This window comes from Monomorium pharaonis, chromosome 8 (assembly GCF_013373865.1).
Source record: "Monomorium pharaonis isolate MP-MQ-018 chromosome 8, ASM1337386v2, whole genome shotgun sequence".
Lineage (NCBI taxonomy): Eukaryota > Metazoa > Arthropoda > Insecta > Hymenoptera > Formicidae > Monomorium > Monomorium pharaonis.
The window spans coordinates 20,097,883-20,112,196 of NC_050474.1; the positions used below are offsets into that span (position 1 = coordinate 20,097,883).

The 14,314-nt window shown below is 44.3% G+C and overlaps 1 protein-coding gene across 2 annotated transcripts in view; it reads right to left on the reverse strand.

Moving 5' to 3' along the window:
• LOC105830530 (AF4/FMR2 family member lilli) overlaps positions 1 to 14,314 on the reverse strand; it is a 152,463-nt gene that overhangs the window by 104,694 nt on the left and 33,455 nt on the right. For both annotated transcript variants that reach the window (XM_036291590.1, XM_036291591.1), the window contains exon 2: positions 6,152 to 6,317. In XM_036291590.1, coding sequence (XP_036147483.1) covers positions 6,152 to 6,317 — 166 coding nt within the window. The remainder of the gene's footprint in view (positions 1 to 6,151; positions 6,318 to 14,314) is intronic.

A 14,314-nucleotide genomic window follows, 5' to 3' on the forward strand; every position in this document is an offset into this window, starting at 1 on the left:
CCGTCCCGACGGAAAAAAACATGCAATCGATCGGTCCGCAAAAAACGGTCGGCATTCTGCACCTCGTCCCGCGCGAAATTTCGAGTGTATCAACGCGCGAGTTCGAACGGGGAAATGTAGAACAGAAGACCCCCCCAAGTATCGTTTTACTCAAAAAAATGTTTAGTAAACAGATAATTTTTGTGAAAAAGTTTGCCTAAAATAGAATAGCGAATCGAGGAAATGCGCAGAACCGTAGTTATTTAATATGCCCGAGGAAAAAAAATTTTAATTAGACCTGCAGAATTCTGAAATTAAGAAACCCTCGAGATTGACCGACCAAATATGAATCCTTTTTAATCTCTTAGTTGCTAATGAAATTTTATCTCGAATACTGTGAGCAGCGTTTCTTCCTTTCTTTTTGCCACGTGTATCCCGTTCTCGTATTTCATTATGCCTTGCTTTTAAATCCAAGCAAATGCGGTGCCCGTGCAAATAAGAAAGTGGTGCACTCGCTGTTGCAGCAGCAGCAGCAGCAGCAGCTTCAAAGGTGATGGAGAAGGAGAAAGAGCCGGGAAGGGCTGCGACTCGGGCTGTCCGTTTGAACGCGGAGGAAAAGAAAAGAAAATCCGAGCGGCAGCGAGCTCTCTTATCTGCCGTGCAAAGGAATAAAACGCATTCTTCGTTGTGTCACGGGGAATGCGTTTTTCCCGCGGAAGAACGACAAATAACTTTATCGCGCGTGCTGACATCCACGAGTGTGTAAAGAGCGGGCTCTTGACAAATCATGTCCGCGCGAGGAGACGGAGATAAAATAAGAGCCGTCCGTAAAAACGGCGCTGCCAAGCTTACGACCGGCATTACCGTGCGCATAAACAGAATGTCATTTCCCGAATACGATGATATATGACACAGTTAGGTGCCTCCATCTCAAACCTTTCCCCTCCCCTCGAATCTCTTCCAGCTTAATACCAAGACGCCGATTTTATCATATTTTATTATTTAGCCCCAAACACAATATTCGAACAGGAATAAAATATTACGGCTACCAACGTCGCCGCGAAGTGCGATCGCAGCGAAATATATAAAGCGCATCCCTCACATTTCTCTCGCTCGCGCTCCAATCTAAACGGCAATAATCGTTCTTCAGACAAGGGAGAGAGAGAATTATCCCCCCGCTTAAAACACTACGCGCCGTCGTGTTTAAGCCGCGCGAAAAAAATGCCAAGCGAACTCGGGCCGTTCGTTTATTACGCGCGGGCCACGTCGCAAATATTCGCACACGCGGGCGTCTATCATATAAAATCCCTCCCTCCCTCCTTTACGTTCGCAGCCGAATGTTCGCAGCGTGTTACCATTACATTACACCGCAATTTCGGGGGATGCAAATGCGCGCGTCGTTAATCTCGGTAATAAATACGCGGCGGTTTCCGCTTAACGTTGCAGCCGCGGCGCGTCGAACCTCATGCTCGCGCAATAACCCACCCCCGCCCCCCCCCCTCCTTCCTTCGCCGCGCGCGCAGCATCTTTATTTCCGAAATGATTCGCGTGTCGAGGTGCCGCCTCCCATCTGCGATGTTCCGAAGCGCCGGCATAAAACGATATCTCGCGAGGTGACGGAGAAACCGGAGTTTGGATTTCGGACGCGATAATAAATCGCCCTCTTTCCAGTGAGCACGAGTGTTCATTTAACCCTCCGTCTGTACACTTATTTTCACCAACGCGATACACCAATCCCTTTTTGTCTTGTCCCCCTTTTAAAATGTTATTATAAATACATGCAAAAAAACTTGAAAAAAATCCTAATTACTCTTGAGTGACTACATTTTAATAATTACTTTGGTCATTTATTAAAAGGGGAGCCAAGCGCCGTCTATCACCAATCTTGTATATACAAGTGAAAAATTTCGCTTGTTCCCTTTCGGGGTCAGTGTACAGACGGAGGATTAATGAAAAACGCGTACACCGTTTTATCAATACTATACTTTTATTTAATCAATTTGCTCCGACGAAAGATACGAGAAAATCCTTCCTGCCGCGCTTTTCATCGACCAACCTCACTATTAGAGACCATAGTATCCGACTCCTGTGCTAGGAAAACACAACTAAAAGCGTCTCTCTCTCTCTCTCTCTCTCTCTCTCTCTCTCTCTCTCTCTCGCGCGCCCGCGCTTTATTTATCGGACCAGCTAATCTCCAAACTAGCGAGCTTTAATCTCGACAAACTTTAAACACCCGAGCTGGAGCACGATAAACTATCCCGCGCACGCGCGTATTCGGGAAAGTTTTCGCGACGGACGAGCCGGGATAACGATCTCCATAAAAATATAACGGCGCGAAGTGCAGATTCCCATTGCCAATGTGTATAAAATTCGAAGAGGAAAACGGAGAGGTGATGTTCGGAACGTTTCTTCGGCTCTTACGTTTTGCACCACCGGAATTCGGCAATTCGAATGCCGCGTTCCCTCGTTAATCAGTTCGATCAGCTACGCACTTGCTCTTACGGAGGGGAAGCAAACAGCATATAGCAGACCAGCCGCGCATATTTCCGCGGCGCGTGAATAATCCCGCAGATTGCAGTCGATATTTCACGTCGGTGCATCAACGGCGTCACGTTTTCCCGATATTGGTGGAGTGCGCGCGCGGCGACGACGACGACGACGACGACGACGACGACGACGACGCTATCCAGATACGGTATTCCGCGCGGTAGACGAGCTACGTGACGCGTCGTGGAAAAGTCGCTCGGAATCCGCTTTTCCATTCGCGGCTGCGCCTCGCTTTAGAATGAAAAGCGAGACAGGGAGAAAGAAAGAGAAAGAGAGAGAGAGAGAGAGAGAGAGACGAACAAAGAGAAAGAAGAGAGAGGAAAAAAAAGGAAAACGAGAACCCAAAGTCATAAAAGCTGATCGAACTCGTAAGAAGCCGGCGCCATTTTCTCTTGCCTACGTCCCTTCTCTCCTGCTTTCCCAGTCTACTTTCCTTTCCTTCGTTTCCCCCCTTCCTCTTCCCCCTCCCGCATCCTACCTAGCGTCCCGTTTCTGCCTGCCTCTACGTTCCGCTTGGACGACAAAGACGCTAAGCGGCTTCGCAACTCATCGTAGTACGGTTACTAACGCGCGGTTACAGTTATGATTGTTAGAGAGCCGATCAAGCAGCTTTTCAGCCGCGGCTGAAGAAAACACAAACGACATGTCTCTCTTTGTAATAACTGTGTTTAGAAACCGACGCATACGGCGTTGTGCCTTTGATCCTCTCGTTCGCTTCAACGAATTAAAATAAAGTTATTACATCAATACGAATAACAGGGCGCGAATAAAATGTATACAAGGAGCTAACAAGCGCGTAAATCGGTTCCCCTTCGTTCCTCTTCACGGACGATTATTGGGTCCCGTAGAAAAATTAAAAGTTCCGTTCTGGCAAAACAAAACGCGCACGAATGGATTATCTACGGAAAATGAAGGAATTCCTCGCTGATCGAGACGCTCTCGAGAGAATCGGATCGCTCGCTCACCACATTCTCGCAAAGCGCTCATTAAGGAAGGTTAAAAGTCGAGAAAACACCTGTTGAGTACGCGAAAGGACTCGCCAATCGGAGCATGGCCGAGGGTTCGTTTGTTCGTTCGTACCCCGCGAAAGCGAGTACTAGCGATAGTCCAAAGTCGGGGTGATATTGCGCGAGCGTAATGAGAGAATGTTGTTACATAATTAAGCGGTTTAGCAAGTCGAAGGAAGTCGAGAATATCTCTCCTCCTCTCTCTCTCTCTCTCTATCTTGTGTCTATCGCCATACATTAGAAAAAAAAGATGACCGGGAAACGAGTCATTAATATCCAAATGCCAATTTTAATGGCACGTCGTCGTCGCAGACCGGTTGTAAGATCGAAATGGAGAATTTCAATCGCACGGAAATTCGTGCGCGACTCAATCAGTCATTATCGATGCTTTCACCGCCGTCGCTCTAATGAAATAATCTCTTTTCTCGTTCGGTATAAAGAGCTCTTACTCTCGCGCGTAGAAAAGAAACGGTAACTGTTACTAGGTGTAACTGAGAATTATTATCTGTAGAATCTCACCGTCTGAGACCTGCTCTCGAGAGTAAAACGGCCATCAAAACGAAACGCGATCTCTGAGATAATCTCTTCTATGATAGTCGTTTTGGACAGCAAAGGAGGTTTTTTTCAATTCATATTTGTGGCACGATTCCCCGAAAGGGGATCATCTCTTTCTCCAAGAATCGCAGATTAGAAATAAATTTCGACGAAAGTAATCCCGGGTGAGAGCCGGGTGGGATGAGAGCCAGGGGTAAAAGTGAAGGGAAGAAAGAGGGAGAAAAGAAGGTCATGTTTATGATCCGGCGGGTTCTTGACTTCACCATAACGACCGTGTGAGGTTTCCCCGCAGGCCCTTAGGGTAGTTGCCGCTATCGGCCGTGCCAGATTCGAGATTGAGATCGGAAAAGACCTCTAAGGGCTCATGGATAAAGTACCCAAGAACCCTAAAACGTTTCACAAAGGACGCACGAGGAGAAAGTCTAAAGGGAGGCGAACTGAACGTCTTGCGAAATGAATGCATCAAGGCACACTTAACGCCCACGTTTGCGCAACACGTAACGCTGAGAGTTACGCGAGTAACGAGTAACGGGAAGAACGTCGTCACGAACAATGGCTGTCGCAAAGGTCAAATTGGACCTCTCGAGGTCGAGAAGGGATCTCGGTGCAGAGTACATTACTCGTTTTTCCATGCCGCGAAAAGACTCGTCGCAACGCAGAGAGGAAGGGCTTGGACAACAGAAGCGATTATTTGCGTTGAAATCGCGTTTCTGCTTGAAGAAAGATTCCCGGGGGACGATAAAATTCCGATTAAATTGTACACAATAATTGGCAGGGAGTTGCGGTGCCTCGAGTGAGTAATTGGAATTTTCCGCGTGTCGATATTGGAAGATTACAACCGCTGCAACGCTAATGTTTAACTCATTCGTAAAATTTGCCCACGACAATATAATCGTCGGCATTTTAAGGGAGCGTAAATGCGAATATCTTATTCATGGATTTAAATTGAGTAGCGTTAATGACTGCGAGCGAGAGCAAATTCATTAAGCGCTCTGCGTATTACGGTAGATTTATACACAAGGCCGAGGAGAAGGAGAGGGAAGGGTGGAGGCTATCGGTTAACGTTAATTGAAGCGGTCAGTGAATCTACTTGGCGAGATGCCTACGATTACCAACTAGACGGCGGTGAAAAGACAGGGCGAGAAAGGGCGAAATGGCTCTTAAAACGCAAGAGAAAGGATCCATTAAGCGATCAGACGCAGGGCCGGGGAATTCTGCTTGAATAAATATGACAAGAGAGATAAACGGTAAGAAATGAACGTCAGCCCGACGTTCTCTCGCCTTTTCCCTCCCATTAATTATTCGCGACTTCGCAACCACCGCGAGTAACAAGCGAACAGCCGTGCTTAATAAAATGCCATTTAAGGGAAAATAAACTCATGGCCGTTTTAGAGCTCCGGTATGATCGTTAAACGCGCGCGGCGAGATACAATCGTTTGCGGCGAAATTTGATCGACAGGCCGGTATTCGTCGCTACTTTCATTTCCCCGAACAGAAATATTTTTGGCATCATCCCGCCGAGGAAAAAAACCGCAAAATATTTGGTGTGTCAATTTAACTGACACATGACGCTGTTCTCTTAATCGAAAGAGAGAGAGAGAGAGAGAGAGAGAGAGAGAGAGAGAGAGAGAGAGAGATGGAAAAGTATATCGCGTTGACAATTAACGGCCAGTAGACAGTAGCCATTTTTATTTCTATTCGCGAAAATAATATTTTATCACAATACAGCGTTAGATTAGTTTGTAACGCTTCTGTAGCTATATTTAAAATATTTTTTGGTCACATAGAGACCAGTGTACGAGTACCAGCAACGATATTTGAAAATCACACAATTTTTGAAAATAATTTAAAAAAAATACATACATCAGATTTTGCTCTCCATATCTATACAATTCTTTCCGTAAATATTTCAGAAATAAAAAGAACAAAATATCTACTACGATTTTGAACAAGCTCGTTATTTGCGAAGAAAGATAATCGATATCACCGTACGCGAATACATGCAGAAGTACAACACGGTGGCGGAGAAAAGTAGTTCGAGACAGAATAAAAAGTGTACTCACCCTAACGGGGGCACGGAAGAGGTTCGGCGGGGAGACATGTATGCTGGCGTGCGCGTTGTTATGGTGTCTCGTATCAGGTCCACCTCCCGCAGCAGCCTGCTCCGCTTGGACCGACATCGCCGCGCGGGCCTGTCGCTCTCGCTCCCGAAGCCGGTCTCGGTCCACGCTAAAAATAAAATTGCATACATTGATTAATTGATCTTTGATTCATTACATAATAAAATTTACATTTGAAATAAATATAGACAACAGCGTCAATTTCTTGGATCTCCCTCTAACGACACATGAAAACATGATCATATTCGACTGATTCCAAAAACCTACCTCATCCAGAAGATATATAAAATACTACTCCCACCATCCGATCTCCCGCAAAAGAGGGATTATTAAATTTATATTAAACTGAATATTAAAAATTTAATTTAATTAATTAATTTATTAAGCTTAACATTTATATTAAACTTAATTTAATTCAAATAAAATGTACTTTCTAATTTACAATCAGCGAAATCTGTGAAAATACTTATAATTTATCAATCAGTGAAATAAATACTGATCTCTCAGTGATAATACACTAATTCCGAAGTGGAAATCACCACAAGACAGTGAGTATTCATTAATTATCACAGCTACAAGTACACCACTGAAAATCGGTAACAATATACTGATTGCCATTTAGAAAGATTCTTTGAGGTTTCCTAGATTAAAATTGCGATCGTTCGTCGTTATTGGTATAATTTTACGATATTCAGACGCGAGTACATCGGCGACGCGAGTACTCCGGAGCAGGGAACGTCCCCCGGTCTTTCATGGAAAGCGAATTCACGGAGGTGGAATTCGCTCATATGACGCACCGCCGAGAATAACTACCGGCCTTTTAGAAAGCACGTACGATGGAAGCGGACGAGCACGGGTCGAGACAAGGCGAAGACGAAGCCCAGGGACAGAAGGGATTCGTGACGAGGCACAGCGAGGGCGATCGCAGCTGACGCAAACACCTGTTTAGTCGCGTTTCCGGTGACGACGGTGTTACGTACAGAACGAAACACTGCAATTTTGTAACGATCGTTGCCATTCATAGACGACGTTTGTAGTAACTGCTAGATTAACTGAAAGTTAGACTGTGTAGAAAAATAATCTTACATCATTTATCTAACCAATCTAACATCATTTTTCTACATTACATTAGTCTAAACAAATGTAAGTCACATAGAACTCTCTGGATGTAATAATTTTTATTTATAAATAATCACCCTGATTTACAGAAAAAATATTAAACGGACTAAGTTATTACAATTATCAGATGAAAAAGAAATTGTATTATCTTCAATATGCATAATAAAGCAAGTTTTACTTTTTTTTCTTCTGAAAAAGCTGTTTTATAAATGGTAATTCTCCACAACTCGAGCAACGACAGTGGAAATTATTTGATTTTTTTTGTATATTTCAATTTGTAACATGTAAAGCAATTAAAATGGCGAATATAGGACAAAGAATGCTTTAAATAGACGTTTAAAGGTCGGTCGGGATGGTTTTCCTTCTCGTACGTGTGTTATCTGTCGCCGAACGACTTGTCAAGGCGCACGTTCTGATATGTTTATGGAAGAATTTTTCCGAATACATTACTTATGTTAAAGCATGCGCGGCGTGAAAGCACGGTGGCGCTGTGAAAAGTGCGGTCTCATTTTTAATCGAGATAGGGACTTTTCCCGCACGACAGACATAATAAACGTACAATCGAGAAGTATTATATTCTTTTAGTGCACGTGCACAACGTCTGATAGGAAAAACCGATTCCGTATAAGAAGAAAAGAAATATGCGTTACATACAAAGTACAAAAGGTCGCGAGCTGTTCGCGATAAGTGAATAAATCACTGGCATAAATTAACAAGTCGCAAGACATTGAAAAAGAGTTTTAATAATTATTCAGGGGTAGAAGAATATCACGTGATAATCGCAGTTATTGTCTTACGTTATACATATTTCCATATTTCGAGATGCATAGAATAATTTTTTTTGTAATTAAAATTAATTTTTTGAAAAGAAAAAAACGTTCAAAGTTCCCCCAAAATTTCTTCGTCCCAGACGTACATACATTTGGACCCTCAATTCGAGCTTGTATCCGTAACGGCAAGAGATATCTGACGGAAAGTTTAATCGCGTCCCCGGTCGTGCGTGTAAGCGACTCGGTAATTTCTCGAGAACCCGTAATATAATCGAGCGAAGTTAAGAACGACTCTATTTGTCGGTGTGTGTGCGCGCGCGCGCGCGCGCGCTTGCGGGGCGGATGCATTTATCCCGTTGCCCCGTGCAGAATCCCTTTTCGCACGTACACATTCCCGCACTCCTGCATTCGCGGACGGCGCACGCTTTAGCCGCGCGGATATTTCCACGGCCGAGTGCGGTCTCCTCGTCGTCGCGTCGCGCGATACTTTCTCGACCGGGGGATATTCCTCGGCGTCCCTCCGCCCTTCCCCTCCCCTCTTCCCGGGTGTCGTCGCGGGCTCCTTCTCTCTTTTTCTCTTCGCCGCGCCGCGGCTTCATGCTTCGCTAAATCAACTAGAAAGTATACTCTTAACTAAATCGACGCCAGAAGAAACCGTGCTCGTTTCTCGCCAAGTCGTTTGTCGTTAATCAGGATTTCGTAACTCCTCGGGATAAAAATACGTGGCGAATGTGAAGGAAGATCTCATAGACAGAGTAAACTGATTTTCGGAATTAGAACGCTCGTATATAGTTATTCTATTTCGGTCCACCCTAGCTCCGAAATGTTCGCACGCTGCTAAGGTGAAATTTTAGTTTCAATTGTCAATTAAAATCTAACTCAATGTGCCCGAACTTAATTTAATTCTCGTTGGTTCGAGCTCTTATTCATCCTAAACAAGAATCGACGCGAACATTTAGATCGAGATAATTCCCCCGTCGTCAGATTCGTCGATTCCGCTCTTTTCTTATACGTGAGAGATATTAAAACAGCTCCATCCGCGCGAGGAAATAAAATTCCAAGCCGGCGCGCACATCGGCTCGCTCGGCTTTATTGAATATCTGGGAATATTGTCACAGAACGGTCGAAGTTCATCGAGCTAACGAGCTCGAACCGCTCTCGACAAGTGGCGGGCGTATACTCTCTCCGTCGGTTATTTGCGCGATCGAAACCCCGGATGAGGTCTCCGCGCGAGGAATGGATCGGACAGTTTTCAAAAACGTTCGTTTAACAATCCGGCACAATCAAGTCGCCGTCGACATTGGTGGCGTCTGCTGCCGGAGAGCCGCGCTCTACCACCGAAATCACCGGTTCGCTCTCGCAGCAGCGAAATCGATTGCCCTTTTGATTTCGACATTTCGCCGTGTATTTCGCTATACGATCGTGATTGTTGCTCGCGCCGAATGACGGTACGTCATGAATATGCAGGCGATAATACTATTACGGATGGACATTCGCATCATAAGAGCGCCTCGGCCAGCAAGTTAACTTTCTTATTGGTGGGAGATTATGCAATATGTCGCCTCATCAATTCACGCATCATCTTCACTTACGACTCTCGCTGAAATTTCAACGGTAAAGCTTACAAATATGAAATCAATTTTCATTAGGAAACACCTGTTGCAACATTTTAGTACTGTACTATTAATGTATGCTCGAAAAAAGATAATAAATTCTCAAGACGAGGTGTTGAAGATTTAATTCCCAATTCAAATTTTATTTTATCATTTTTTCAAAAGGAGGGCCGTTACACGAGATAAATAATTTTGGAATAAACGACTTATTTTATCATTATTGCGGTCCATTATTACGGTTTAGTCCGTGAGGTGCGCGTGTACTCCAAGTTTTATTGTATTTTAATGTACTTTTAAATGCCAGCGATTCTCCGAACAGCGTTTCCAATTCCCGACGAGAGTCGCGATCGATTTAATCCTCCGTGGATTAATTCGCGCCTCTTTCGCGGCCGACGTAGTAGCAGCCGAATTAGCCGTATTTTTTTTTTTTCAATATCGAGGATAGCGAGAGTACCCCGAGGTGGATTTTTCTTCTCCTCGTTCGAGCGAACGTTTTAGCAGCGGCGGCACGGCGCCCCGATCCGCCCCAAAGGCGGGTTATTGCCATCGTAGATAATTAATTCGCGTTAATCGCGGCCCATTTGAAATGGTAATGAGAAAGGGATGATTTAAAGCGGCCCTCGCCAGCTGCGATTCGAATTTCGCCGATAAGAAGAGAAAGACACATGCGGAAGAGAGAGAGAGAGAGAGAGAGAGAGAGAGAAGCGAATTCTCTGGGGCGAAACAAAATACACACTAATTGGTAATCTAATAATTTAATGATACAACATGAGTTTTGATATATTTGATGCTAGGTGTAGCATCACGTATATAAAGAAACCAAAAAACGAGTGAACATTTGAATATGTTCACGTTAACAACTTTGTTATCTCCATAAAAGTTTTAGCGCGGGCTTAAAAAAAAAAAAAGAAGAGGAAACGAGGAAAGGAAGCGCGTATATAAACTCCGGGCATGTAAAAGCGAGCCGAGAGTGAAATTAATGTATACAGAAGGCGGAATATAAACGGTGATTAAACGAACGAAACACAAATCGAAAATCCGACTTGATCTGCCTTTAACCGCACGCCACCCTCCTCCCCCTTCGCCTCCGATCCGTTCGACGTCTATTACTCCGAGTTTCTAATCCGTCTCGATCCATCGTCTTGACTTTAAATCCCGGATTACACGTAATAGACCGGCCTCAGCTATCGCCGTTTTCATCGGCGGATGCCGCGATTTGCTTCCGTTCAACGCGATTTATCAGCCGTTTCTCGCGGTTATAGCTTCCAACATTGTCAATAAGCTTCCTCACGCTGCCTCTCGTGACGACAGCAAGTCGCCCGCCCGTCCGTCTTGCGTTTCAGAATTTAATTCTTTTTCAAAAGTCTCTTTTCTTCGGAAATTGTACTCGGTATCGGAAAATATGAACGTAAAATAAAACACAATTGCGTGTGTTTTTAACGAGCGAGAAGAGCATTTTAAAATGCAATTTATTTCCTTCTCTCTATTTATATCCTATTTATATAATTTCTACTTATGACTGGTGGCCTGCTCTTACTAATAAAAAATTTCATACCATAATAATTCACATAGATAACAAACCGTTTTAGTTTCATTGGTGTTCTAGTCTCCTAGATATTTATTCCTGTTTATAATATATAATAATGTAATACGACTCATGTTTATCTTACAGCCACGAAAACCTCTGCTACGTTCAGCTTTATTGTCCCGGTGCATTTTAGACGAGGGAGGGAAGGTGGCCTTTCCCCTACCTTCCCTCCTTTTCCGCCGGAATCCTCCGGAGACAAAGGACACGAAGGAAACTACCATCGAAAGAATCACTAGTGGTGCTTCGAGCGGATAAAACTGTTTTCTCCCGCGCTCCTTATCCGACTCGCGGGCAAGTCGATTTATGTCGTCGGTCCGTAAAAACGTCATGCCGTCGTCTTCGTCGTCGTTCAATGACCAAAGAATATCCTTCCGCTCTCCCTCCCCCCCTTCTCCTGCCCGCCCCTCCGCCCACGATCCTGTTCCGTCCTTTTCAATTGCGCGATAAAGGATTATTGCGTTATCGACTCCACCCACCACGTGGAAGGGATCGTCTTCTCGGTCGGCCAATAAAACACCGGTGGCCATGTTTTACGAGGAACATCAAGCGCCGTTGCGCGACTCTTTCCGCTCGGTTCGCTACTTTGTAAACGTCGAACGAGCATCGTGTTCCGAATCCCCCCCCCCCCGTTCCCGCAACCCCCCCCTTTCCTTGCCGCGATACAATTTCGAACAGACGAAATAATTCGATTACAAAAATTGAACGATCAGAAAATCAAGAGACGAGAAGCGAGATTAAGGTAAAATTCTGACTAATGTACCTTACGTTGTGAAAAAAAAATTGCATTACCGATTACCCGTGCGGTGTATCTTAACGATGTTTACGTGTTCGAGCATACTGGAAACTTAAGAGCAACAATAACCGAGGCAAGGAACAACGCTTGGAGTGCGATAACATTAACGCATTGTAGAATCAATAACTGGCTGGAAGCAATCTTGTTTTCGTGTAGTATATAGTGTAGTGAAAATGGAGCCGCGGCGATAAGGAGAGCCGGTTACGACACGTCACGTGATGAAATGTGTGTGACGCTTCCACGAAGGAACTCGTGCCGCCTGGTCGCACGCGCCGACGTCAGCGTGACGTTCGAATGTCGAATAGCACGGCGATTTAATGCCCGATCATTTTCCCTATAGCGATCGGACTGGGAGGAGACGATGTGAAAGGAAGTAGCCGATTTTATTCGCCCGTTATAGCAATCTCGATACGTCTCCTTCATATCGCACTGCGACACACGTATTATTAACCATTTTGTTCCTGGTTTTTTTTTTTTTTTTAGTGAAACTATCCAATGATTTATTACGTAATGTTGCATAATAAAAAGTAATAAAACATCATTTTAAAAGACGATAAATAATGTATTTATCCTCGCTGTTCCAAATTTATTATAATTAACTAATCATGAAAATTAACAATAGTTACTTAAAGTTAAATAATTAAACTGAATTATAATTTTTAAATGAGCGTTGCCAATTAACGGCCATTAAATAAAAAACGAGCGATTAAATAAAGAAATGATATTTACAAAATTCGAGTACCTGCTGTATTATAATAATTTCAAATTCTTTGCCTAGTTTGACACAAACACATACGTCGAATTAAAAATCACATTTACACTTGATGAGAGGAAATGTTACGATTCCACGCGATTATGAAGGACAACTACTTAAATTGCGACGTGCGATCGTTTGCTTCGGTAAGAATTACTTCTCCTAATACCAAATTTTCGCGAGATGCCAACCTTCCCCTCGACGCTGTCGCGGAAGTCCTCGGCGTCGTCTCCTTGCCGAGGAGACAGACTACCGCCAAGATCTCTTCCTGCATCCGCGAAAGTTGCACGTGTCGAATACACATTTGCACGTGTTGAATTCGCAGCACGGCTTCTTGTTCGCGACGTACAAAGACAAGGGTAAAGTCCAACAAAACGACAAAGACAACCTGCGCCCCGTCCGTCTCTGTCGCGCGCGCTTTAAAGATCCCTCTCCTCCTCCACGCTCGTCCGTGCGCGAGAGCGAGCACGGGTGAGAGACCGCACGGCACGCTTGCACGTAACACACACGCTCACGTGTATACGGTATACACGGCACACGCCGCGCGTTGCGTACGTGTGGAGAATTCGACGCGCGGCGGGCTTCGTTAACCACTCGGCGAGCGCTAAAGAGAGGGAGAAGAGCGTTCCGGTTAACGCGAACTAGGACTGACGACGTCCATTTTAGATCTCTCGAGTGCGCGTCGCGCGCGCGTCAAGAAACCCGTGTCGCTCCCAGTTAAAATAGCGCGTTACAACGGAATACTAAATACCATCGCCAAACAAGAGAGCTACGGTTTAAGCCCGTTAAAGCTCTAGCGGCAATCGATTTTCATTCGCGGCAAAAATCGCACTGGCGTCACTGGCCGCGTTTATTTCTATTCTGTAACTCGATTGCATTAAAAATATTACACCGACGATCGAGAGAGTGAATATCAAATTAAAGTTCTCCATTTTGCACGCGAGAACGAAATCCCGATCGAGGGATTACCGCCCGGATTTTTCTTAATCACGGGCAATTACGTTTCTTTAAATGTATATACGCCTCTATCATTCCGACAATGTTTCGCACTCGGCCTCTGAACACGTCTCATTTTTAATTCGTGTATTTACTCGTCGTTTTTATATCAACTTTCATTTGTTTAAAAAAAAAAGACAATTCTAATATTATTCAATTTGTTTTCTTGATTTAACGTCAAAGAAGGTTCAGTACAGTCGAAAAGCGTTCGAACGTATGTACTCAATTATTCCAGAGTGAATTGGAATTTGTTTGATTAAACATATTTCATGCCTGAATCATCTTTTCCCTGTTTGGGAAAGCAAAAAAAAACGTACTCCGCTGCCTTCATTTACCATTTAAAATCCCTACGTTTCGACGCGCAGGAATGCACGGCGTTTTAAACACGTGTCACACACGTGAAAGCGTTTTATCCAACACATGGATATTGTACGTTGTCCAAAGAGCCCCGCCGTACAATTGCTCAAAGATAA